Source organism: Drosophila arizonae, chromosome X (assembly GCF_054131065.1).
Source record: "Drosophila arizonae isolate 15081-1271.41 chromosome X, UAZ_ARI_1.0, whole genome shotgun sequence".
NCBI classification, from domain to species: Eukaryota; Metazoa; Arthropoda; class Insecta; order Diptera; family Drosophilidae; genus Drosophila; species Drosophila arizonae.
Genome location: NC_142927.1, coordinates 2,752,171 through 2,776,280, shown reverse-complemented (window position 1 = coordinate 2,776,280; position 24,110 = coordinate 2,752,171). Strand labels below are relative to the sequence as shown.

Sequence of the window (24,110 nt, the reverse complement as noted above, 5' to 3'; positions counted from 1 at the left end):
TACAGGTCATCTGCCAGTCGATCACGCCCATCTGCAGCACATTTACTTACTGGACTAATAAACAATTGCAATTGCATTATTTATGAATCGCTGACGTCAGTAAATTCATCAAGCATAATCAATATACTTAATAAATAGCTAGCGCCATTGCAGCTCCGAATCGCCGGAGCACTCGGCAAGCATTCACAATAGCCACGAATTTCGAATTATGCTAGACAAATGCTATTGCAATTGCTGAGCAGCCAGAAACACAATTGAACGACAGATTCCAATTAGATTTCGATGCCAATTAGACAAATCAAATTTGATAGATAGACAATGCTCGTTCACGCACCGAAAAGTGTTGAGAGTTCAGCTAACTGCGGCAACAATAGAAAACAGCAATATTTATGAAATCTGTTACTTATGCACTCCTCCAACAATTTGCCAAGAGTTCTCTATGCAATGCACATGGAGAGGCGTGTCTAATTGGAAATTTCCTGCCATTGTTTGCGGCATAAATGCGAAAATTGCTTGGCCAAATAAGAGCAATAACAGCTGAAATTTCAATAAAATAAACTCGATTTGATATGCAGCAGTATTGATGACTTTATTATCTAGCTGCAGCTATTGGCGTTGTGAATGCAGCTTTAGCATGCCTCTCATGGAAGCATGAATTTTGATGCCGCATTGATGCCTCGGCGACTTGTTCAAAGCTGTTGACTATGGGCTCTATTTATACTAGGGCTGGCGAATATTTTTAAAATATCGTATAGATGATATTATAAGTTTTGAAAAGAATATCAATGTGATATTTTGTAAGCTACTTTATAAATATCGATATATCAATATTTAAACTTTTTTTTTTGTCCCAAAAACAAGAATAAGTATTTTCTATTTAAATGAAAAAGACCGCTTAGCTCCATTATTCAGTACTCAAAAGCAACATAGTGCTTGTTATACCCCGAACCCATTGAAAATGGATAATCAGTGTATATTGGTTTTGTGAAAAGTATGTAACAAGCAGAAGGATTCATCGCAGACCCCATAAAGTATATATATTCTTGAGCAGGACGAGCTGAGTCGATATAGCCCTGTCCATCCGTCTGTATGAGCAAGCTGAACTCAGAAGATGTAAGAGCTAGAGAGCTGAAATTTTGCATGCATACTCGTGTATACTATACGCAGTACAAGTTTATCTTATTTTTTCGATAACTCATTTTTTATCGAGAATAATCGATAACTTGATTTCGTTTTTTTCAGCTTAATTTGAATACTTTTAGACCTGGAGACTTCAGATTTTCTGTGTATATACATTTGCTGAATACAAAGATTTTGTAATGTACAGATTTTTGGATACCACGCCCCCTTCGCCCCCTAGAGACTTGTGCTTTGAAAGCACAGTCGCTGCTTATTGTGCAGTTAGCATAATGCGGGCTCATGCATTGGGTGCATAAAAGAAGTGCAAAATGATTCGAATATCAGCTTGGAGTGTTCAGGGTATATCCTAGTCGAGCAGTCTTGGCTAGAGCCTTCTTACTTGTTTTCCATATGCAACGCCATATTTAATGTGCTAGGACTTGTTTTCATTACTTTAAGGCGCAAATTATTTTAGGATGCTCCATTATTGAAGTCAGAATAATACGTTTTCACCATACTCAATTTTTGTACATTCATAATTGGTTCACTTAATACAGAAGTCACGAATGCAAATATATAAAAAAAATCGTTAAGATATTCGACATTTGGGCAAAAAAAAAAAAAAAAAAAATTCCAATATGAATAAATTTGTTTTTTAAATATATCGATATATTGATATCTTGATGTATTTTCAACAACCCTAATTAATACTCTATTTGCTGCTGCGTGAATATATGAAACACTTCAGTTTTGTTTGAATTGAATGAATTTGCAATTAGTTGACTGCGCTCTAACGCCCCGTTGGAGACTCGTAACCTTTGACATTTGGCTGAAATCATGAATTACATATATACATATATAGTTTTGTTAAACAAGATAATTTTTACCTAAATGGAGTATTTCGCTTTACTGAACTTGAGTTAATGCAAATCACTCTAGCTGTGTCACTCTAGCTGAACTCACTGCTTGGTTTGGTGGGTGCCAAAGCCAAGTTGGAATGAAAGCAGACGTTTTTATGAGCTGAGCCAAAGGTAATGCTCGTGTTGTTAATGTGTTGCAAGTTGCCAGTTGTTGCTGTTGCAAGTTGCTGGCGAGACGAGCACAAAATTGTCAGAGGCCACACGTAGCGCAAACGTGTTGAAAATTCTACGTGTAGGAGTACATGTGCGTATGTGTGTGCGTGTGTGTGTGTGTGTGTGTGGGTTATTAGGGCAATGTTGTGGCAGGCAGCGGCGGGCCGTGAGCCGTGAGCGGGTTGTGCACGTGCGATTATCGCGCTGGCAATAAAATGATTTTCAATTGAATTTTTGCGCAGTTGCCGGACGACAACAGCTGAATTTATGATGAACTTTAATATACGAAAAATAACGCTAAATTTATATAAACTTTGTTCTTCATTGTTGCTGCTGTTGTTGTTGTTGTTGTTGTTGTTGTTGTTGTTCATCTTGGCACACAAATGTTGAAGATTTCTTTGCTGTTGTTGTTGTTGTTGCCTTGGCACCTTGTGCGTGTGCATAAAAATCAAGATTTTGTACGCGACGTTGACTTCATTTGGTTAGCATAAAAAACGCGTAAAAAGGAAGAGAAAAGGAAAGCAAAATGTGGACGGCATAATGCTAGCGCGGGTGGAGGGTGCAGGGTGGCGCGGGTAGCAGGTCGGTGCTGTGCTGGGAGGTGATTTTTCTTGTTGCTTTCGCTTCTTCGTCTTCTTTTCTTTTTTTTTTTTGGTCAGCGCCCCAAAAAGTATGCAACATAAAGTTAAAATCTTAAAAGGCGCCCCATATTGTATGCACAATACAAACACAACACACACACATACACACGCACACGCACACACCGTCACACAGTCGAGCTGAATGCGGCAAAGGAAATGAAGAAAAACTTGATTTATTTTTATGTGCTCAACGAGCCAAGGAGCGCAGGGGGCTTCGTTTTTGGGAGGCGTGGCTGAGCCTGGCAGGTGGCCATTCATACAAGTGGTACGTGCGTAATGACCAGACACACACACAAACACACCCTCATACACGCACTTTGGCGCACTTGAATGTTGAGAAGTTTTCGCATTGCGTATACGCAATCTTATTCTTGGCTCGTTGTCTTTGACTCTATCTCGCTCTTTGTCTCCCTCACACACACTCTCTCTCTCTCTCTCTCTTTGTGTTTCTCTTTTTATATGACTTTCTTCTTTTTCTGTCTGTTCGTGTCGGTTGTTGTATTTGTTATACAGCTCACACCCACATTATGACTCTGTCCTACTCTTTTCCTTCTTCTTTTCCACTTCTCTGTGTTTTACTCATTATCACAGCCCTCTATTCGTTATACAGTCCCCCTATTTCTCAGAACTGTTCTGTTTTTATCTTTATTTCTCTCTCAAGCGTCTGCTCCCTTTCTTTCTATTTCCCTGGCTCTATTTATATTTCTCGATCACCCTTTTCCACTCTCTTATCCTCCGTCTTCTCTTTCTCCCACTCTACTGTTTTCATCTTTTTATATCTATCTCGCAACTTTTATTCTGTACTTCTCCTTATTCTCTCTCAATATCTTACTTAATATCACTCAATATCTCACTCTAGCATTCTCACTCTATCGCTCCTAATCTCTCTCTCTCTTAATATGTCATGCACTCTCTTCTCTCTCTCTCTTTTTCTCTCCCTCTCTCTCTCTTTCTCTCTCTCTCTCTCTCTCTCTCTCTCCATCCTCACGCCCCCTCACTCCTTCTCTTTCGCTTTTCCTTGTTACGTTCTCTCTTTTTCAGTCCATATATCATTATACTCCACATATTTTACAATTTCTCTCTCTCTCTGTCTCTCCCGCCCTCTCGCTCTATCCCTCGCTGTCTCATTTGTTTTTACAATCTTGTGGCATCCGCTCTTACTTTATCCCCTGGCTTCTCACTTTGTGTACGTGGACAAGTGGCCCACGGGCAAGGCGAACAATGCGAACGTTGAACTTGAAAGCGATTGGCAAACGTAATTGATATATCAAGAGCGTAAGGGCAGCGGCATCAAAAGGCAATAAACGAATATACGAAATATTGCAAATAATTACTTAAGAAATAAGTTTGGAGCAAGCGAAAGTACTCGATCTTTGCTCTCGGCCAGTTGGATACTCAGTAGTTATATCACTATCTCAAACTACTTTGATAAATATATTTACAAGTCAGACAGACTATCGATATTTATCGATATCATACGTATGTGACATATATTCTGTTTACTACTTCAACCGAATTTTAAACAAATAGCATGGCCATAGCATATTAATCGATATACAACAATCGATAACATCAGCAGCAATAACATGCAAGAAAAGATGCACCGATACATATGCCATATATCGATATAAACGATACAAACTCTTATTGTCCCATACACTTCCTTCACAGCGATATACCCGCTCTCAAACTTATTTTTCTCGCAATTCGATTTATCGAAATGCTTCGGGCGTTGGAATTTAAATTTCTTGAATTTAAAGCCAAACTGAATTGCATAGCAATTGAGCAGCAATTCAAATTAGCAAAGCGATTCGAATATGGCAAATAGTTGTAAAACACTTTGAGCCAACATTTGCTTTTGATTTGGCCAAATATGTAAACAATTATGCAATTGAGCTTAATTGCTTAACGTTTGAGAGCTTATGAACGATTGAATGATCTAAATTAAACTAAGTGCATTCCAAAAATGCTCAAGTATCGATAAGCCTTACACTTCGTTAGTTTTTTAGTGAAATATGTTTAGTTTATGTGAAAGTAAGCTAAGATATGGGAAAAAGTTGGCAGAGATTAGGTTAGGTTTAATGGGAGCAAAAGGTTGGATTTCAAATGATAATTGGAGGTGCAAATGAAATTGAAGTTTGTTTTCTTTGCTTATATTAGATTAGGTGAAAATTAATTTTCACCTAGGTTAGGTTAGATAAATTTTAATTCAATAAGGTTATATTTCACTCAGCTAGAAAAATATTATGTGTGATAAAGTTTTGCTTGAGATAAACCTAGATAAGATAATGTTGGGCCCTAGTCTGCAGAAATTAGCTTAGATACAGATAGATGAGTTCAGACTTCGAATAAGTGAAGCGGGTTTATTTGAAGATAGGTAATGAGAATATTTGAGTTGTTTCTTAAACAAGTTTAATTCCTTTTGTGCTACACTGAGAGAAAATTGCAATAGAAAAAACAAGAAAACACGAGGTGAATGCAAAATTGATTGCCCCAACTCTGAGAAATGGCAGAAGGAAACACCACAGACAGCAGAAATGTGACGAAAGGAGTACAAGGATGTGGCGAATGCCCCGCAGCATAATAATAATATAAAATAAAAAATATATGAAAATCAAGTAAAATCATTTCCATTCAAATTCAAATGGCATGCCAAGAGGGCGCCAGGTGACAAGGGGGCGTGTCGCCAGCTGGAAAAGCTGGGAAAAAAAGGAAGAAAACGTAGAAAACGAGGAAAACTGAAAGCTGAAAACTGATATTCAATTCAATCAGTTCTAACCCACCTCAAGGGAGCAAGGAAGACAGGGAAAGAGAGTGAGAGAGCGAGAGAGAAAGGAAGGTGGAAGCCAACGGGCAACAATGCCCAGCTGTGAATGCCACTGCTGGGGGCGGTGTGTAGGAGAGGGGGTCGATTTGGGGCGCTGAATGGATTGTCAGACTTTTTGATTTTGTGGTCGCCGTCGTCGTCGACGTCTTTCGCTCTGTTGTTTCTGTGCGCTGGACGGGTGTTGAGTACTTCACGACTCGGAGGCAACAACATACATATATGTATCTCTTGGTTGATATTAAGTCAGCCCCAAAGCCCAACCCCAACCCCAGCCCCAACTCGACGCCCTAGCCACTCCGCGCATGGCCCTAACGCCCCGCCAACATTGAAAACATTTCACTTTGCCAACTCGGGGGCAACTTTACAATAAATTTCAGCAAATAAATCAAAATGTAACAGAAGCCGAGCGAAATTTTCAAGCGCCAGGTGCCGCTCCATAAAAAAATAACCCAACTGTAGGCGAACAGCATGAGGCACTCAAACATACCGCGTGAAGGCCACAGGTGAATTTGGTTAAGCTAATAGCTATATCCAGATTGTTAATAGCTTTATCCAGATCACATCCATATCAACATATTTTTCTATATGCATATGGTGATAAATACGGATATGGATTTAAATATGCATATTTCCATATCCATATCCATATCCATATTAATATCCATATCCATATCCGTATCTAGATCCATTTCCATATCCATATCAATATTCATACCATATTCATATAAGGATCCCTATCATTATTAATGTCTCAATCGTAGCTTCATATTTATACTTGCTTTTATTATTATACTTAGCATCAATTTTATTCCCTGCCATATCCCTTAAGTTATACTTGTTATTGTATACCCCTATATCAATCATTATCCGTGTTTTTGACTATTTATTTAATCATATTCCTAATCCCATCCCTATCCTTATCCGTATAGCTATATTATCCGTATTTCTATTATCTTTTATACTATGCTCAATTGCTGATCTGTTCTTTTATTCGTAGTCCTAGCCCTAGCCCAATATTTTAATTTAATCTCTCTATTTTATTTTAATCTCTGCCTACTCATAAAAGCGGTCAAGCGTAGTATAGCGACCAGCATCTAAAGTCCCACTCCTAGACTATTTAACAGGGTATAAGAAAGGCAGAAGCTGAGACACCATTGAAGCTGGAAGGCGTGGCCGCCCGACACCGAGCAAACAAAACGATCCGAACACAACAACAACAGAAAAACGAGGAATAATAAAAAACAGAACAGAAAAGTTTTTGATTTTTGTGAAAAATGTTGTTCGTTTTTCGTTTTTGTTTTCGTTGTGTGAAAAATGAAAATGTGCTGGCAATGCCAATGTGAACAGGGGGTAGCTAAGTAGGGAACGGCGGGTATGAGGGGGTAGGCGAAACGGGAGGTGGCATCCAGGTTCACAATGAATGAAATGTGATGGCTTCGTCGGGCAGTCAGTTGTGGGCGTGGTCGAGCTCTGCCCATGAAGTTTGCTTGCCCGCCAGCTGGCTACAGATGCTGTCGGAGGGGCGGGGAGGGGCGAGGAAAAGCAGACCGGAAGGTTGAGCTAAGCGATGAGGCAACGGGGAGGTGTATTTGGGGCTCCTCAGAGCCCATTTTTGGGGCCACACTAATTGACTTTTTATGCGCTGTTTCTCTCTAGCCAGGCCAGCCCAGGCCAGCCCAGACCAGGACTTCGCTAGCTGCCACCCATGCCACACTGTGATCTCTGTTGGCCAATGGCTAAAAATGAACTTGGCCCGCAAAAATGTTGGCAAAACTTCGGCTTTAAGTAAAACGCACAACAAATGCCGCCTCGAAATGTTTGAAATGCTCCCCAGAGCAGGCCAAACTTTAGATGGGGGGGGACAGGGGACGGGGGACGGGTAGGTGGTGCGCCCGCCACTTTAACTGGGGTTGAGCGTGGGGCATGCTGCGACGAGTGTGGACAATTACCTTGATGACAATTTAATTAGATACAGCGAGTACACAATGGCAATCATATTAGATGAAGTTCTCTTCGCATTAGCGCGAAGAAGACGAAGAAAGCCAACTGTGAGCTCTTAATTACAAGAGCAAGAGCTAGTAAATGGGGCTAGGAAATGGGGCTAAAGCAATAAGTATATAAGAAGATGCTTAAAACTAAGCCATAGAAAATCTGACGATACTAAGTTAAGATCTAAATATTATCTACATAAATGCATCTCTATTATCTATATAAATATTATCCATAGCTTATTTTATATGGTCACCCTTTATATACCCGAATATGAGCATCACAAATGAATAAAAACTTATGACTGAGTCAAGGTTCCCATTTAAATATCATCAAAAATAGCCATCAACAGAAACTGAATCTCATCTCAACTTTTTCTCTCACTTTAATTCACAAGTTTTAGCAGCGACGGCTAGAATTGATTTTTAGCTAGATTTGCTGAACTATTAGCATACATATTTCTCTTCTCTATGGAGTCATTTGATACAATAAAAGTTAATAAAGATGGTAATACTGAGACTGAAAGATGTAGAACCTAGAAGTATTTATTGAGCAATTTGAATTGATAGCATCGATCCGAGATAGGTAAAAGCTATGGATAATTTGTAATAGGAGGAGCTAATTCAAAATATTCAAGTCTCTGGCTGGCAGATCGGAGGATTGCTAGAGGGGAAAAACCGGCGGAAGGATAACCTAAAACACAGACGGAAGAACAGCTAATAAATGGACGAATAGATAGAAGAATGGATAAACGAAATGAACGAACGGATGGAAGGATCCATAGGTGGAGCGACGGATATATAGGTGGACAGACAAGCGAGCGGATGGATCGCCAGACAGACAGAGGAACGGACATACGAACAGAAACATAAACGTAACAACTCTAGTTGATTCTTTTTAAAATATGTATATACTATAGGTAAACTACGAGCATTCTTCTGACCATAGCACACGTATTAAGAAAACCAATATGTAGCCCATTAACCCCATTTCATTGGGTAAAAGGCACAAACAATACCTAGCAAAGGTCAATTAAGATACTTTTTATGATTTTTATTAGAGCTTGTTTTATAGCCGTCTTAAATAACGTGTTACGCATAAGAAATGATGACTACATATAGTGGATATATAAAATTGTTTATATATAGCTCTGAAAAAATCAAAGAAAGTAGTATATATGCCGCCAATGACATCATTTTATCTCTCCGTCTGCTAGTCTGTCTATCTGTAGCAGATACTCTCTAAGCTGTGGTATCGTATATTATTGTTTGACGAACTCTTTCGTTTAGTACTGTCTCTAACTATGCCGCTTTCTTTTCAAGATATCTTCACTGATTGTCATTATATAGATTATGGCTAAGCCCTGGACGTATATCTATAGTGCTCTGCTTTTGCAAATAGCTCTAGTGCTGTCATACCCTAAACACATTGAAAATGGGAGCTCGAGCCTGACAGACGCTCGTCGGTGTCTTTCTGTCTCTCTCTCTCTCTCTCTTTCTCTCTCCATCTATCTATCTATCACGCTCTCTCTATCAATCTACATATTTATCTATCATCGATTTATCTATCTATATCTGTCTCTATTCTCACTCTCAGTCTCTCTCTCTCTCTCTCTCTCCATCCATTCGTCTGTCTAACCGTCTGTCTGTTTGTCCCTGCTCATAATTGTATTAATCTCGTTATTTCTTATTAGATATTAGATTTTGGTTTTTGGATATTAGATATTATATATTGGATATACGATTGTAGCTATTGGATATTAAATATGTATAGTTTGACAAATGATATTTAATGATGATACCCGATTATTAAACTATAAGAACCATAGCACAGCTCGCTCTACTCACAGAGTAAGCAGAATTACCATATCTAACCCCATCAATTTTCAAGCAAGGAATTTCTCTCAAGAGGTGTGTCAAATCCCGAAAGACAAACATTGTTTGATATATATTAGAAGAGCTCTCCACTCATATTCAAAATTAGTCAAAGTTCATTCGAAATATGGGAAGCCTAATTGGAGAGAGCTCAAGTTGAAGGGAATGGAAGATAATTCATAATGGCTATATCAATAAAAAGTGGGGAAAGTTTGAAGAGCTTAATGCTGAAGCACTTGAGGGCACGACGGGGCAGATGGGTATGCCTGGCTGTGATGTATGGGCGGGGGGTAAGCCTTGACTCGGCTCGCCCACCTGTCCAATTGCCAATTTTCAACCATTCAGAGGCGTGGCAGTGCAAATGAAGTTAAAGCGCGCAAAGGCGAGGGCCGATGGGTTGCGGGAGGGTGGACTAGGGAGGGGGAGGGGGGCTGACTGGCACAGCGTGCGTCCAGCAAGCAGCTCCACTGACAGGCGGTGCGCAGCATGTGGTATGTGGCATGTGGCATGCGGCATGCGGCCAGCATCCACGGCTCACCTTCAGCCCCAGCCCGCCCGTCGCTCGCCTTCTCCTTCAGCCTGCCTCGGCCACCCTCTGGCCTTGTGCAACAGCCTCATTATAAATAGCGGCGACTGTTGCACAGCAGCGACGCCGACAGCGACGCCAACGCCGACGCTCTGGCTACCTGTTGGAAATGCAAACATGCGGCTTTGCCGTCAGCAGCGACGATGGCAGCGACGCCAAAGCGCACGCGCTGGAACCGACTCTCCACACGCAACAAAACGTTTCGTGCCGTTGCATGGCGTCTCAGCTCCTCTCGTCGACGCCCCCTCAAACTCCACGCACGCCCCGCCCCTGGCCGGCCGCGGCGCCCCCACTCTCTGGTCACTTCCAGGCTGAAACGTCGCGACACTTGGCGCAATTTTTGAATATTCTGGAAGCCGTTAGATGCAGTTGATGCTACGAAATAAACTTTCGCAAACAACTTTTCGCCTGAAGAATATTTAAACTCTTAACATGAATTAGCAAAAAGTTTAGACGAAACCCAAACGAAAATAATGCGGATAACTTATTTAGAGTGATTTATTTAGTTTGCATCAAATAAAAGTTTGCCTTTGTAGAGTTTCATAGGCACGCCTCCAGGCTCCTAACAGAACCATGAAAATACTTGCCTAACTAAATCATACAACCATAGAAACTATCAATCAAGTAACCATTTACTTATCCAGACAAAAACAGCTGGATAATCACAGGGAAGCCGCTAATCAGAGCGTGCAATGATGTTTACCAGAATGTATTTGAAACTAATTACTCTCTGTAATACCGGATAAAACTATTCGTATATTGATTGCATGCGGCATAATAAATAGCAGTAGATATCCAGTCGGATAATAGTTGGATAACATATTTCGGATGTATAATCGTATATTAACAGTAGAATATTGCTAATTGGATAATGTCAGTTGGATAACGCCAGTCGGATAATGACAGTCTCATAAAACCAGCCTAGCTTAACGCACACAGGGTAAAACTTCTCGGATAGCAATGACAAAATATAGTTATGTAGAACGGCAGAACATTATCATTATCATTGCGCAACAAGACTCGGATAATACTTGATAAGTATTATCCGATTATGATATTGAGCCAGTCAAATAATATCCCTGTAATGGAATTGCATACAGCTATCTGGATAATACAGACAAGCCGCCCACTAAACTTGGTAGTCAAACACAGAGTAACAGTCGGTAGTATAATGATTGCTGGATAATATGAAGAGAGATAAACTTTTTTAATAATACCAGTGTAATAATACTAGTTGCATGATGACAACTGGACAGAGACGAGTTTGATAATAACTACCAAGTATTAAGAGCCAGATATAATTATTTGGATAGCAATTGTCTGATAATTTCAATTAGATAATAGATTTATTGCCCCATGGCAAAGTCGATGTTTATAGAGCATTTCATTTATTGAGGTATATATGATATAATATAATAATGAAAAATAATAATAATAATAATATTTTTGGTACATTTGACTTTCTCTCAGCGCAGCTGTAGGATGAGAGCCAGGAGCAGGAGGCAAAAGGAAGAGGTGGACTCAATGGCAACAGACGAGCTGCGAGCATTGAGCACAATCGGCTGCAGATGGTCCAGATTGTGCGTGGTGGGCACTTGGCTGTAGTAGTTGGCCCAAATGCCAAAGGTGAGGAGATCGTTCTTTGGCTGCAGCAGCTCCAGCTGCACCTGGGTCTCGGATAGCAGCTGCGCCGACGGCATTTCGGTCCAATTGAACTGCAACACGGGCAGCGGCCTCATCGAGCCATCCAAGGTGCTGGGCATGATTAGGCGACGCCGAGCAGCCGGAAAAACAGCCTCGATGCGAATGTGCTCGAAGTAGTAGCGATTGGCCACTTCGATGTGGTCGGGAAAGATGCGTCCGCAGCTGGCGAGCTCCTCGTCTAGGCAGGCAAAGACGGCGCAGACCGCCTGCTCGCTGCGATCCACCAGTATGAAGGTCGTCTCGTTGCTGAAGTAGGCGGCCAGGCGGTAGCGATAGGCGGCGTACTCCGCGGCGCTTGGGATGGGACGACGCTCCACCTGGAAGTTGCAGCAGAAGCTGCCGTGGCATAGCCGCTGCGACTCATTCACAAAGTCCGCCGGCAGCAGAGCAGTGCGAAAGACATCCAAGTTGTAATCCCTGTAGGTGAGCAGCCCGGTGTGCCGAGCTGTGGTGGATTGTGGTTGAAATGCGGGCAACACTTCCGGATCGGCGACGCCACCCAGGGAGCGCTTCGGCAGACGCGCCTTGAGCAGCTGCACCGTCGGCTGCTGGTAGATGGCGGCGACCTGGCGACCCGAGCGACCGGCATAGATGCCGGAGCCAGTTGTCCGCTTGCCGGGATTGCTGCCGTCGGCGGCCAGGAGGTTCACGTTGTTGGCAAATGCCCAGCCCTCCTGCAGCTGGAGTGCGCTCAAGAACGGCAGCTCCGAGAACCAGTATGTCGGATAGATAATGTCCGTGATATTCTGCTCAAATATCAGCCGCATGGCCGGCTCATAGAACAACATATCGAAGCAGATGAAGTGGCCAAAGGTCACACCAAAGTCCGTCTCGAACGTGATTAGGTCGGGCTGTCGCATCACCGCCATCGAGTAGTATTCGCGTCTCCACAGATGGGTCTTCCTATAGCGCGAAATGACGCGTCCTCGTCGATCCAGGACAACGTTCGTATTGAATAGACGTACGCCTGAGGCGGGGCACGGATTCAACGCATCCGAGCCGTAGTCCTTGCCGCACAGCTCTTTCTCCACCACATTGATGACGACGTAGATGTTGCGGGCGCGAGTCGCGCAGGAGATTTCGACAAAGAACAGCTCGTAGTCGGGCGAAAAGCACGGCGTTATCTTCTCTTCCGGATCCGGCACAAATGTCGCATAGTCGCCATTGTTCAGCACATGTTCGGGAAAGACGAGAATGTCCAGATCCGAGGCATCATTCGACTCGATCAGCGTCACGAACCCAGCCGTTGCCTTTGTCACCCTCTCCTTGCTCGTGCCTGTCTCATCCGCATACTCGACAACTCCAGCACTATAATAACTGTTGTCCGTGGCCAGCGAGAGCCGCAAAGGCAGGCACATGGCCAAGCAGAATAATCGTACTCCATGCGAGTACATCTTAAGGCAGTGGCCCAGCTAAGACTGAAACTCTTCCCCAACCCATAGCCAAAACGATGGATAGTATTATATTATACGTTTCTTTCAACAACGAAAAATTGCTCGCTTTTATGTGATGTCATTGACATTATGTTATCTACTGACTTGTAAAAAATTATGGCTAGCCAATATGAACTTCAAGCTTTCACTTGATTTTTATACCCCAAGCCTTTTTATACTTCTTCCCAGGCAGAAGGGAGCTTGGCAGACCCCATAAAATATATAAATTTTTGATCAGGGCGACGAGCTGAGTCGATTTGGACCTGTCCGTATGTGTGAGCGCGTCGATTTCAGAAGATATAAGAGTTTGAGACTTCATATATTTTTATTTTCAATGTTCGTATATATAGCGCGCAAATCGACTTTATCTCCAAAATCGAAACCTCATCTTGTTATTTTGTTATCGATTAAAAACTTCTCGAAAATTAGTTATAAAATTATATCTCCCACATCTTTAAAGTTAGCGTCTCAAAATTTTAAAAATATATTTAGATGCGTTTTATACAATTTCGATTTTTGTTAAAATTTGTTAATTACTCTGGTTATTAAATGAGTAAAGCAAAAAATATATACAGCAGAGGAGAAAGTGAATAAGAACTTGTTGAATATATTTGGCCGTTATATTTTATTTGAATAAAGCATTTATACTTAAGAGCTAGAATGTGTATACGTTAATAAATATTATTTTTATTGTTAGTATTATTATCTCCTTATTTCAATTCATTAAATAAGTTGTTTGTATATTTTAGTTACTTTATTAATATTATTTAGCTGTTAAATTTGAAATTCAAACAAAATACTAGCTGGCAGTGCCGCATTCTGTGGTATTTTTTAGTAACACCATAAAACCTCGTCAGCTGCAGCTGCACATGCAGCGTGCACGTGTTTTTTTACATCTGGCAATGCTGAGCTTGGTATTTTTTAGCCACACCTTGGTCGCTGGGCGATAACACAATTTTAAAAATTCCTATCGATCCAACGATAGCTGCGCGTTTATTTCAGCTGTTCAACAACCAAAACAAAAATAATACCTACAAGCACATTGGGATTAGCATTAACTGTGGCAACGGTCAAAATAAACGCGTAGCGCAAAAAAGTAATGTTCAGAAATTAAGAAGAGCAAGTAAATAAGGAGCACGCTAGAGCAACAAATTGGCAACACATGCAAACGTATTAATTGTGAAGGTCATTCCATGCAAATGCAGTGACCAAGACAGAGCGAGTGCGAAAACGAGAGAACGGCACAGCAACTAAACAGGAAAGAGAGATAGAGAGAGAGAGAGAGAGAAGAACAATACAACTAACTCCAGGTTTGTAATCTGAGCACACGTGCGTGTGTGTGCCAATTGTTTGCCTATTAACTCAAAAATTTTTACATTTAAACAAAAAACAAAACGCGGCATGACACAACAGAATTGATAGGCTGTCAAGTTACCAACAACTTCAACTAAATAATCGGTGAGTAGCTGCCCTCCTCGGCGTATGTGTGTCTTTCTAGATCAAGCTCGTCTTATCAGCGACATGCCGCCAAACAATAGTTAATGCCGGCAACTGCTGATAAGATTCAGAACAAAGCAGCTCATCAGTAGACAACAGTTCTTTAAGCAATCAACTCACTAAACTCTACCCTCTTAATTGTTCTCTCACTCTTTCGCTCTTACAGCATCCACCATGGCGCTAAATATGAAGGCTCTGCTGGCCATGATCCTGGTCTTCGTGGGCTGCTGCAGCAACGTCGTCTTCCTGGAGCTGATTATCAAAATCGATCCGGGCGCTGGCAACCTGATCACATTCTCACAGTTCGTCTTCATTGCGCTCGAGGGTCTGATCTTCACCTCGAAGTTCTTCACGGTCAAACCAAAAATCGCCTTCAAGGATTACGTAATGCTCGTGGTGCTCTTCTTCGGGGCGAACGTGTGCAACAACTATGCGTTCAACTTCAATATACCGATGCCGCTGCACATGATCTTCCGCAGCGGGTCGCTGATGGCCAACATGATCATGGGCATCATATTGCTGAAGAAGCGCTACAACCTGAGGCAGTACAGCTCCGTGGCGATGATCACGGCGGGCATTATTCTGTGCACGCTTGTGTCGAGCGGCGATGTCAAGGACAACACGCATCCCACTCTGAAGGTGGACACCTCCTTCTCGGACTTCTTCTGGTGGAGCGTGGGCATTGCTCTGCTGACGATCGCCCTGCTGGTGACGGCCTACATGGGCATCTACCAGGAGGTGATCTACAAGCGCTACGGCAAGCATCCCAACGAGGCGCTCTTCTACACACACATGCTGCCCCTGCCCGGGTTCCTCATCATGGCCAGCAACATCGCCCAGCACTGGAGCATCGCCGTTAGCTCCGAGGCGGTGGCTGTCGCCCTGCCCGTGCCCGGAGTGAGCTGGACGCTCAGCTTTCCGCTGATGCTCTTCTACCTGCTGTGCAACGTGGTCACCCAGTACATCTGCATCAGCTCCGTCTACGTGCTGACCACGGAGTGCGCCTCCCTCACAGTCACGCTCGTGGTGACGCTGCGCAAGTTCGTCTCGCTCCTCTTCTCCATCATCTACTTCCGCAATCCGTTCACCCTCTCCCACTGGCTGGGCACCATACTCGTCTTTTTTGGCACCGTGCTCTTCGCCAATGTGATAAACCAGCTGAAGGATGCGTACCAGGCGCGCCAGGCCAAACAGGCCAAGCTGAAGACGGGCTAATCCAGACATGCCCCCCTCTAGCATAGCGCCCACCCCTTCAATTAGAGGCCATTCGTGCATGCCATTGATATTGCTGTCCCGCTCGCATTTGTGTGTTGGCCGCGCTCTTCTTTGATATTTGTATATTAGTTTCAGTTCCCTCGCTTCCGAGTCTATTGTACATATATGTTATATGTTGTATATAGATAGTTAGTTAAGCCGATACCGACTACTCGACACCCTGTAAGCCAAGTCCCCGTCACTCGTGCCCCGCACCACCGTACCCCATATACCCCCCGTGCTCATGTGACCTGCATGTCCCGCTCTATGTAAAGATTCTGTTTTTTACTCAAAATTATAAAGGTAATTTTAGCTAAATTTTTTATAATAAATAAAGAAACAAAAAACTACCCAAGATCTTTTGGCTATCTTTCAAAGCTCTATCCTATGTAGCTATCTATCTCTATCACTGATTTCTTGTCATCGTTCTTCTCTGTATATTATATCACTGTTAATCTGTCTATCTCCCCCCTTCTCATAGCTCCTATCAGATCTTATATCATATGCATAGCTTAGCTATGCAACTTTATCATACTTTTTCTCATGCTCAGTTCTCTCTCATACCCAGTCCCCCTCTTCGCTTTTCGGGCCGTTCTATCTATTTGTTACGCTCTCTGTTTGTATTTTTTCAGTCATAATTTATCTCTATGATTCTTTCTCTCCAACTCAATATCTATCTCTCTCTCTCTCTCTCTCTCTCTCTCTCTCTCTGACTCTTCTGTCCCTCTCTCTCTCTCTCTGACTCTTCTGTCTCTCTCTTGATAGCTGTCTTTCACTTCATCTATCTCATTCAATTTCTTTGATTAAGAATTTCAGCCCCTCATACCTCTCTCTCTTTCTCTCTCTCTCTCTCTCTCTCTCTCTCTCTCTCTCTCTCTCTCTCTCTGTCTCTGGTTATCTTTCCTTCCTTCCTTTCTTCTAAACATATTCGATAATGTTCTCTCATTCCTCCTCTTGACGTTTCTCACTTGTTTCCCTTCCCATTTTAAGGTTCACTCTCTCCTTTCATATCTGTATTTCTTCCTACCTCTATCTATCTATTTTCTCTCCTAGCGTTACCATATGGACTTGAGGCCATTCCGCAACGGAAACATTAGAAAACCGGGACAATTTCGTGTCAGGTCGGGAAACCGGTACATTACCTCCAAGAGCCGGACTTGTCCCGGAATTTGAGGACGGATGGCAGCTCTACTATTGCCCTTCTCTCTGTTTCCAGTTTTTGTCACCTCATAAAGTTCACCTTCTAACTTCTCTTTCGTTTCCTACGTTACTTATGATTCTTCTTCATTCTTCGTTTTCTTAAAAAACAAATAGTTTAGCTTGTCTCTCGTTCTATCGCTGTTGCTATTGTCTATTGTCTTTTTCAACAGCTGTTGAAACACAAATTTTAAGTTTATTAGATCAACCTGAGTAATCAAGCGGCTGCTCGACTAGCACATTCCCTGGGTTCGAATAGAAGCAATCACATAAATAATAAATAAAATATAAAATTATAGACAAAATATTTATTAAATTTAAAACAGATCCATATACCTAGATATATATTAGAGGTATTCTACATGGTATAAGAGAAACGACTGAAACTTTTTGTATTTCGCCCAATATTCAATATACCCTTTCCAGCTGTTCATACTGTGGCCATGCCATGTAAAGGCCTCTGGCCTTACTCTCCCGTGGGCCTGCAGATAGTCTAAGTTTTCAGTATTCGGATTCTTCGAAAGCGCCACAGATGCTAAAATTCTAAAATTACTTGAGCAAGTGCGTTTCAAACCCAAAACAAAGATTATAAAATTTAATAAATTTAATTAAATATATTTGTAAGTTATTAATTTGTGTATAAAGAAAAATTTATTATATATATGTATATATCATTTATACATATAAAAGAAAGCAATGGAACCAGTGTGCCTGAATGATAGATATACTATCTTCTCCATATACTACTTGAGTAATACGTGCCCGTTAAGCTAGTCTGAATTCTTATAACTTTCATTGATTGTCTTCGCACTTTCAGTCACATAGAGTAAGCACAATATATACCCCTGGAGAATAACTCTTGAGCTGAGGAGAAAAGTCAGTCAGATCAGTTTGGCTTACGATTGCAGAGCTCTGAGTACGTAACTTTCAAGAAACTGAGTGCATTGTGAATCTATCTCAAGTTAAAACTAACAGAAATGATGCATAGGCAATATAAACACAGACGTCAGGAATTGGAGTAAACTCATTAAAGAATTCCATTCATTAACAAAACAAGCTCAGCTTCTACTGAAACCTGATATAAAGATGGCTTTTAGCAAAGGGTGTGACATAAACAAGCGAGTTGGATCGACTATCATTAAATAATAACATGCATAAACATAAGTCCGCAAGTGTAGATTTTCAAAAGCCTAATGGCAACATATGCCCACTAAAAAACTAGAAAAGAGTATATTGACTCCATACAAATAAGAGGAAAACATAGATCTTGATATATATTATGCATGTGCATTATATAAATGTTTTTGGAGTAAACCATACCATAAATGTATAGTAAGCTTATGAAGTATGGTCCATGATATCTCCAAGTCAAGCATTCTCAAACTATACAGGCAAATATAAAAGAGTTCCATTTTCGCTTATGACCGACCCAAATCTATGGAACTATGTAAACATCGCATTAGATCTACATATCTCACCTATCTTATAAAGCTTATCTATGGCTCACCTATCTATATAGGCTTTTCCGAAATCCACGTTGAAAAGAGTACTTGTGCTCACTTTATATAGTTCGACAAGTTGTTTATAAGACATTTAAGAACTAGGCGACAGATTGCTCTGAAAAGTCTATATATATATATTTTTTTTTTATCTGATTCATCAAACATTACGATAGTTGCTTCTTCTTTTTTTATGTTGAATGATAAATTGTTTCGGTCTTTATACCCATTCACGAAAAGGAAATGAGTATATTGGGTTTGTGCAATGTCTCTCTTGCTGTCAGTCCGCCGTACTCGAATATACCCTCGAATTATAAAGTGTAAAAATTTTTCCGATCCGCCTCTACATTTTCACAAAAACATTATACCTTGATTTCCCATTTTTAATGGGGTCAGCGTATAAAAATAGAGGAGCTATTACACTGACCCGCAACGATAAGAATATGCAAGAGACGAGCGCTGAGCCTTGCAAGCTCAACGATAGGATAAGAATAGCTAATGGAAACTCAGCGGTACGATAAGAATATGCAACAGACCAATTCAGAACCTTACGAACTCAGCACTAGGCACACTGGATTTAAGGGATGAATGCATATGCATGAGTCTAGGTATAAATACCTGGACTCAAACATATAACGATCCATACGAAGCTAAACAACATCATAGTGAAGTGCATTCGTTCACCTGCAGTTTAGGAGCTAAGAGCTCCAAATTTGGTTAGTTGAGCTACTGGGAACCTCCTCGATCGATGGCCTAGAATCAATTGTTGCGTCTGTTTGAGGGCGTGGTATATCGTGGCAATTTTTACAGTTACGCGGCCAAAATTTTCTACCGTTTCAGAGCTCGAAACTCAAAAAACTAAATTAATTAAAACGATATATGTTATATATATATACATATACCAATTGAGAGCGTTGCAAATCGGATAACGGATAATGAGTATTCTGCAGTCGGTAACACCCGACTGAAACGCTCTTGCTTTTTTTTTTTTTTTTTTTTTTTTTGGTAGTTTGTTGAGAGATCTGAGAGGTAAGAAATTGATAAAGTCCTAAAACATTTTTATAATTAACTCACAGACCTTAGAAGTTGAAGAAGTGTTAAAATGTTTCGTGTCTAACTAGATATTATTTTCAATAGTTGCTTAAGACTTCAACATGGCGATCAATATAAAGGCTCTGCTGGCTACGATCTTCGTCTTCGTGGGCTGCTGCAGCAACGTCGTCTTCCTGGAGCTGATCATCAAAATCGATCCGGGCGCTGGCAACCTGATCACATTCTCGCAGTTCCTCTTCATCGCGCTCGAGGGTCTGATCTTCACCTCGAAGTTCTTCACGGTGCGGCCGAAGATCGGGCTGCGCGACTATGTGAAGCTGGTGGTGCTCTTCTTCGGGGCGAACGTGTGCAACAACTATGCGTTCAACTTCAATATACCGATGCCGCTGCACATGATCTTCCGCAGCGGGTCGCTGATGGCCAACATGATCATGGGCATCATATTGCTGAAGAAGCGCTACAACCTGAGGCAGTACAGCTCCGTGGCGATGATCACGGCGGGCATTATTCTGTGCACGCTTGTGTCGAGCGGCGATGTCAAGGACAACACGCATCCCACTCTGAAGGTGGACACCTCCTTCTCGGACTTCTTCTGGTGGAGCGTGGGCATTGCTCTGCTGACGATCGCCCTGCTGGTGACGGCCTACATGGGCATCTACCAGGAGGTGATCTACAAGCGCTACGGCAAGCATCCCAACGAGGCGCTCTTCTACACACACATGCTGCCCCTGCCCGGGTTCCTCATCATGGCCAGCAACATCGCCCAGCACTGGAGCATCGCCGTTAGCTCCGAGGCGGTGGCTGTCGCCCTGCCCGTGCCCGGAGTGAGCTGGACGCTCAGCTTTCCGCTGATGCTCTTCTACCTGCTGTGCAACGTGGTCACCCAGTACATCTGCATCAGCTCCGTCTACGTGCTGACCACGGAGTGCGCCTCCCTCACAGTCACGCTCGTGGTGACGCTGCGCAAGTTCGTCTCGCTCCTCTTCTCCATCATCTACTTCCGCAATCCGTTCACCCTCTCCCACTGGCTGGGCACCATACTCGTCTTTTTTGGCACCGTGCTCTTCGCCGACGTGCTCAACCAGCTGTGGGCGGCCTACCAGCTGCGCCGCAAGGCGGAGTCGCAAGCCGTCGAGTACAGTCGCATATGAGGCTAGGGACTAGGCTAGGCAAAGACATTTGACAATTAAAACGATTCAGTTAGGATATGAAAACAAATTGTTTTTTTTTTTTAATGGGACTCACTCAGCAAATAGTACGTGTATGTGTGTGTGTGTGTGAGTTTGTATATGTATGTATATCTTTAAATATATATATATGAGTTAATACTTATGGAAATCGGAAAAATCGTGTTATCAGTTCACACATTCGCTATAAATCGCACATAAATGTTAAAATGTAAATTTCAAAAGAACAGAACAGGTAAAAAAAAAATAGAATATATAATATATGAACATAAAGGTTATCATATAGTTGCTTTTAAGCCATATAAAATACACGATTCGTAGACAGCTGGACATGAAGTCGGAATATATATACGCGCAAATATCTACAGATATATGGGCATATATATTGCAGCCGATTAACGGTTGGCAAACAATCAAGTACAATTAGCCTATTGCTCATCCTTGTCCTTGGCACCGTGCTTCAGGATGCGCGTGAATTCCAGATAGTCGAATAGGCCATTCTTGATGGGAGCTTCCCGGTACATCTCATCCACCTGCACAGAGAGAGGGAGAGATTATGGATTATATATCCAGTATATAGTTTTTCCCTTGATGAACTCACATCCTCATCTGTGAAACGATCGCCCATTGTGGTGAGCAGCTCGCGCAGTCGATCCTCTGGCAGCACGCCCATGTTCTCCTCGTCGAAGCAGCCGAAGGCATTCTTGATCACATCCTCGGGATCGGTGCCCTGCAGGCGCTCGCCGAAGAGCGTCAGGAACATGGTGAAGTTGATGGGGCCGGGCGCCTCGTTCATCATGGCATCCAGATATTCGTCGGTGGGATTTTTGCCCAGCGATGCGAGCATATCGTGCAGATCCTCCTTCTCCACGAAGCCATCGCGATTCTGATCGATCATATTGAAGGCCTCCTTGAACTCGGCGATCTGTGCCTGATCGAACATGGCGAACACATTCGATGTGGCGCGTTGGGCGCGCTTCTTTGTCGTTGCACGACGTCCGGCGGTCTTGCGGGAGGACATCTTCTAGCTGTGTGTGAGTGCGAGCGTGCGTGTGTGTGTGAATTGGTGATGTGTGAGTGTTAGCTAGAAGATATACAGAATACAATATTAGCTGCAATCGATTCAGTTTATGTCTATATATAGCCAAAGCGTCGCGGCTGCGGCGCTAGTGCCAAAGCCAAAGCCGAACCAAACTGTGTCAACAGCAAAAATTATTGAAAACTATCTGGTGATCGACTGTTGCATACGCTGTAAACAGCAGAATGCAATTTTATGCGTACTGCATTTATTATTACTTCTTTTTATATTAATTAATATTATTATTTACAAATATTACATATGATGTGCACAACAAATGCAAGCAATATACCCCTGCTCACTGTGAATGCAGGGTATAGAAAACAGATACGCACACACACACTTCCACACACCAACACGTATGAGCGAGTTATGTGTGTGAGTCATGCAACCAAAATGGCAAAAATGACAACGTCAACGGCTGACTCCCAACTGTGTTTGTGTGTGTGTGTGAGTCGCCATGTGTGTCTATGTATGTGTGCTTATCAATGCGGTGTCATTTGCTTTCAATGAATAACAAGAAGCATACACACATACACACACATACGCACACAGCAGCTCAGCCTCGCTTAATTGAAAGCCCATAAAAGGAATAAAAACAGCGCGACTTTTGTGCATGAGTGTTTGTGTGTGTTTTATTTACACACACAGCTGCGTGCTGCAAGAGCTGCCGCGCCCCATTTTTCAGCCCAACAAATGGTCTGCTTTAACGAATTCCACGTAAAACACTTACAAAGCGCAAAACTGTGCTGCTTCTTCTTTGCATTATTTTGTTGTTTTCTTTTATATAGGGCTTCGACGCTGACTCATACACACGCAAACTCGCACAAATACAAACACACATGTTAACAGCAGAGCTCTGTGAAGCTGTATTGCGCCAACGGCTTTGTACTGATTGCTTTTCTTATTTTCTTTTCTTTTTTAAATAAATAAATTTATAACTTACCAGTTGCCGGAACGTACGTGCGTCTTGTTTTTAATACTTGTAATTAAACTGTTGCCGCTGTAGCTTATTTGTTGTGTTGTTCGCTGTTTGCACAGATGACAAATGCTTATGATATCGATATGGACGATAGCTTTTATATTCGATACGTAAAATGCACAACTAGGCCAAGTCACTGACCAGAGAACACATAGACTAGACATGTAGAACAAACTTTTTCAACACCGAAAAAATGCGCTGAACGGACCGGACAACTTCGTATTTGGTCGGCTCGGTCTTCTGAGGCTCAAGCAGTGAAAATAAGGCAAGACAAAATCAGTGTGCTGCGACTGCTGCCACGAAATGCACGCATTACAAAATGAAGCACGGCTATGCGCTCTTTTTCCCTTACTCACTCTCTCCCTCTCTTTATGCTCTCTCTCTCTCTCTCTCTCTATATGGTCTCTCAAATAGCAGCAGCGCACAGAAATTGAATATTGTTCGCGACGATCCCAGCTCTTTCCTTTTGAGTGAAGGGTATACCGAAATCATAAAAGCGTTTGTCACGCTCATGCAAGCAACATGTAAGCGTTTCGATGGTTATTCGTGGGAAGGGTATGAAAGCGTTGATACGCATAAACAATATTATTTCGCGACGGGCAAGTACACACACACTTGTAGTCCCTTGCTACATATATGAGCATTTGTGACCTGCGTTCGTTACTCTTGCTGCTTGTAGCAATTTTAAAGCCCAGCATTTGCATTTGGTCGGTCTTACGGACTGTCATAACCACTTTAAACAGATGTACTATGTATGAACATACATACATATGTACATAAGTACATTTATATATTATTATTGCTAATCATGTTTATAAATGTGTTTATATCCGTAAATAATTATATATAATTAAAATTATTTTATACACATTTTTAACCGAAAAAATTATCGTAAAACACTACTAACTTTATTAAATGCTTTGCAATATATGAAATACACATGACATATTATACTCAAGCTTTACTCATTATTGTCAAAAATTTCTAATTAAGTCATAATGGCCCATTTGATAGTCACCCTACGATTCAAATCATACAAAATTTACAAACTACTAAATCCAGAGACAATTAGCTTGCCATCCCATACAAGCATACACATACACAAATGTATGTATGC

The 24,110-nt window shown here is 41.9% G+C and overlaps 3 protein-coding genes and 1 pseudogene across 8 annotated transcripts; 2 read left to right on the top strand and 2 right to left on the bottom strand.

Annotated features, from left to right (window-relative positions):
- Nucleotides 1–11,480: 11,480 nt before the first annotated feature.
- On the bottom strand, nt 11,481–13,245 carry Btnd (Biotinidase). Its single transcript, XM_018014655.2, has one exon. The coding sequence runs from the start codon at nt 13,205–13,207 to the stop codon at nt 11,576–11,578; it is 1,632 nt and encodes a 543-aa protein (XP_017870144.1). The 5' UTR covers nt 13,208–13,245; the 3' UTR covers nt 11,481–11,575.
- Nucleotides 13,246–14,170: 925 nt separating this feature from the next.
- On the top strand, nt 14,171–16,347 carry LOC108618589 (ER GDP-fucose transporter). 2 transcript variants are annotated; one of them, XM_018014668.2, is made up of 3 exons: nt 14,173–14,556; nt 14,660–14,704; nt 14,910–16,347. In XM_018014668.2, exon 3 carries the CDS (start codon nt 14,918–14,920, stop codon nt 15,956–15,958), a length of 1,041 nt encoding a protein of 346 aa, XP_017870157.2. In that variant the 5' UTR covers nt 14,173–14,556; nt 14,660–14,704; nt 14,910–14,917; the 3' UTR covers nt 15,959–16,347. The 2 variants fall into 2 exon arrangements, with proteins under 2 accessions (XP_089331812.1, XP_017870157.2); XM_089475686.1 differs by lacking the exon at nt 14,660–14,704 and having other exon boundaries at nt 14,171–14,556.
- A 141-nt stretch (nt 16,348–16,488) lies between these two features.
- Nucleotides 16,489–20,897, top strand: LOC149267794 (endoplasmic reticulum GDP-fucose transporter pseudogene; annotated as a pseudogene). 3 transcript variants are annotated; one of them, XR_016271276.1, is made up of 2 exons: nt 16,489–17,755; nt 19,831–20,897. The product of XR_016271276.1 is annotated as an endoplasmic reticulum GDP-fucose transporter pseudogene, transcript variant X3 (transcript). The 3 variants fall into 3 exon arrangements; XR_016271274.1 differs by lacking the exon at nt 16,489–17,755 and adding an exon at nt 17,800–17,814; XR_016271275.1 differs by lacking the exon at nt 16,489–17,755 and adding an exon at nt 18,024–18,110.
- Nucleotides 20,898–20,946: 49 nt separating this feature from the next.
- Nucleotides 20,947–23,180, bottom strand: sqh (Myosin regulatory light chain sqh). 2 transcript variants are annotated; one of them, XM_018014682.2, is made up of 3 exons: nt 22,958–23,180; nt 21,535–22,017; nt 20,947–21,466 (listed from the first exon to the last, which is right to left on the bottom strand). In XM_018014682.2, the coding sequence occupies exons 2-3, from the start codon at nt 21,952–21,954 to the stop codon at nt 21,362–21,364; spliced, it is 525 nt and encodes a 174-aa protein (XP_017870171.1). In that variant the 5' UTR covers nt 21,955–22,017; nt 22,958–23,180; the 3' UTR covers nt 20,947–21,361. The 2 variants fall into 2 exon arrangements, with proteins under 2 accessions (XP_017870171.1, XP_089331815.1); XM_089475689.1 differs by lacking the exon at nt 22,958–23,180 and adding an exon at nt 22,745–22,769.
- Nucleotides 23,181–24,110: the final 930 nt, after the last annotated feature.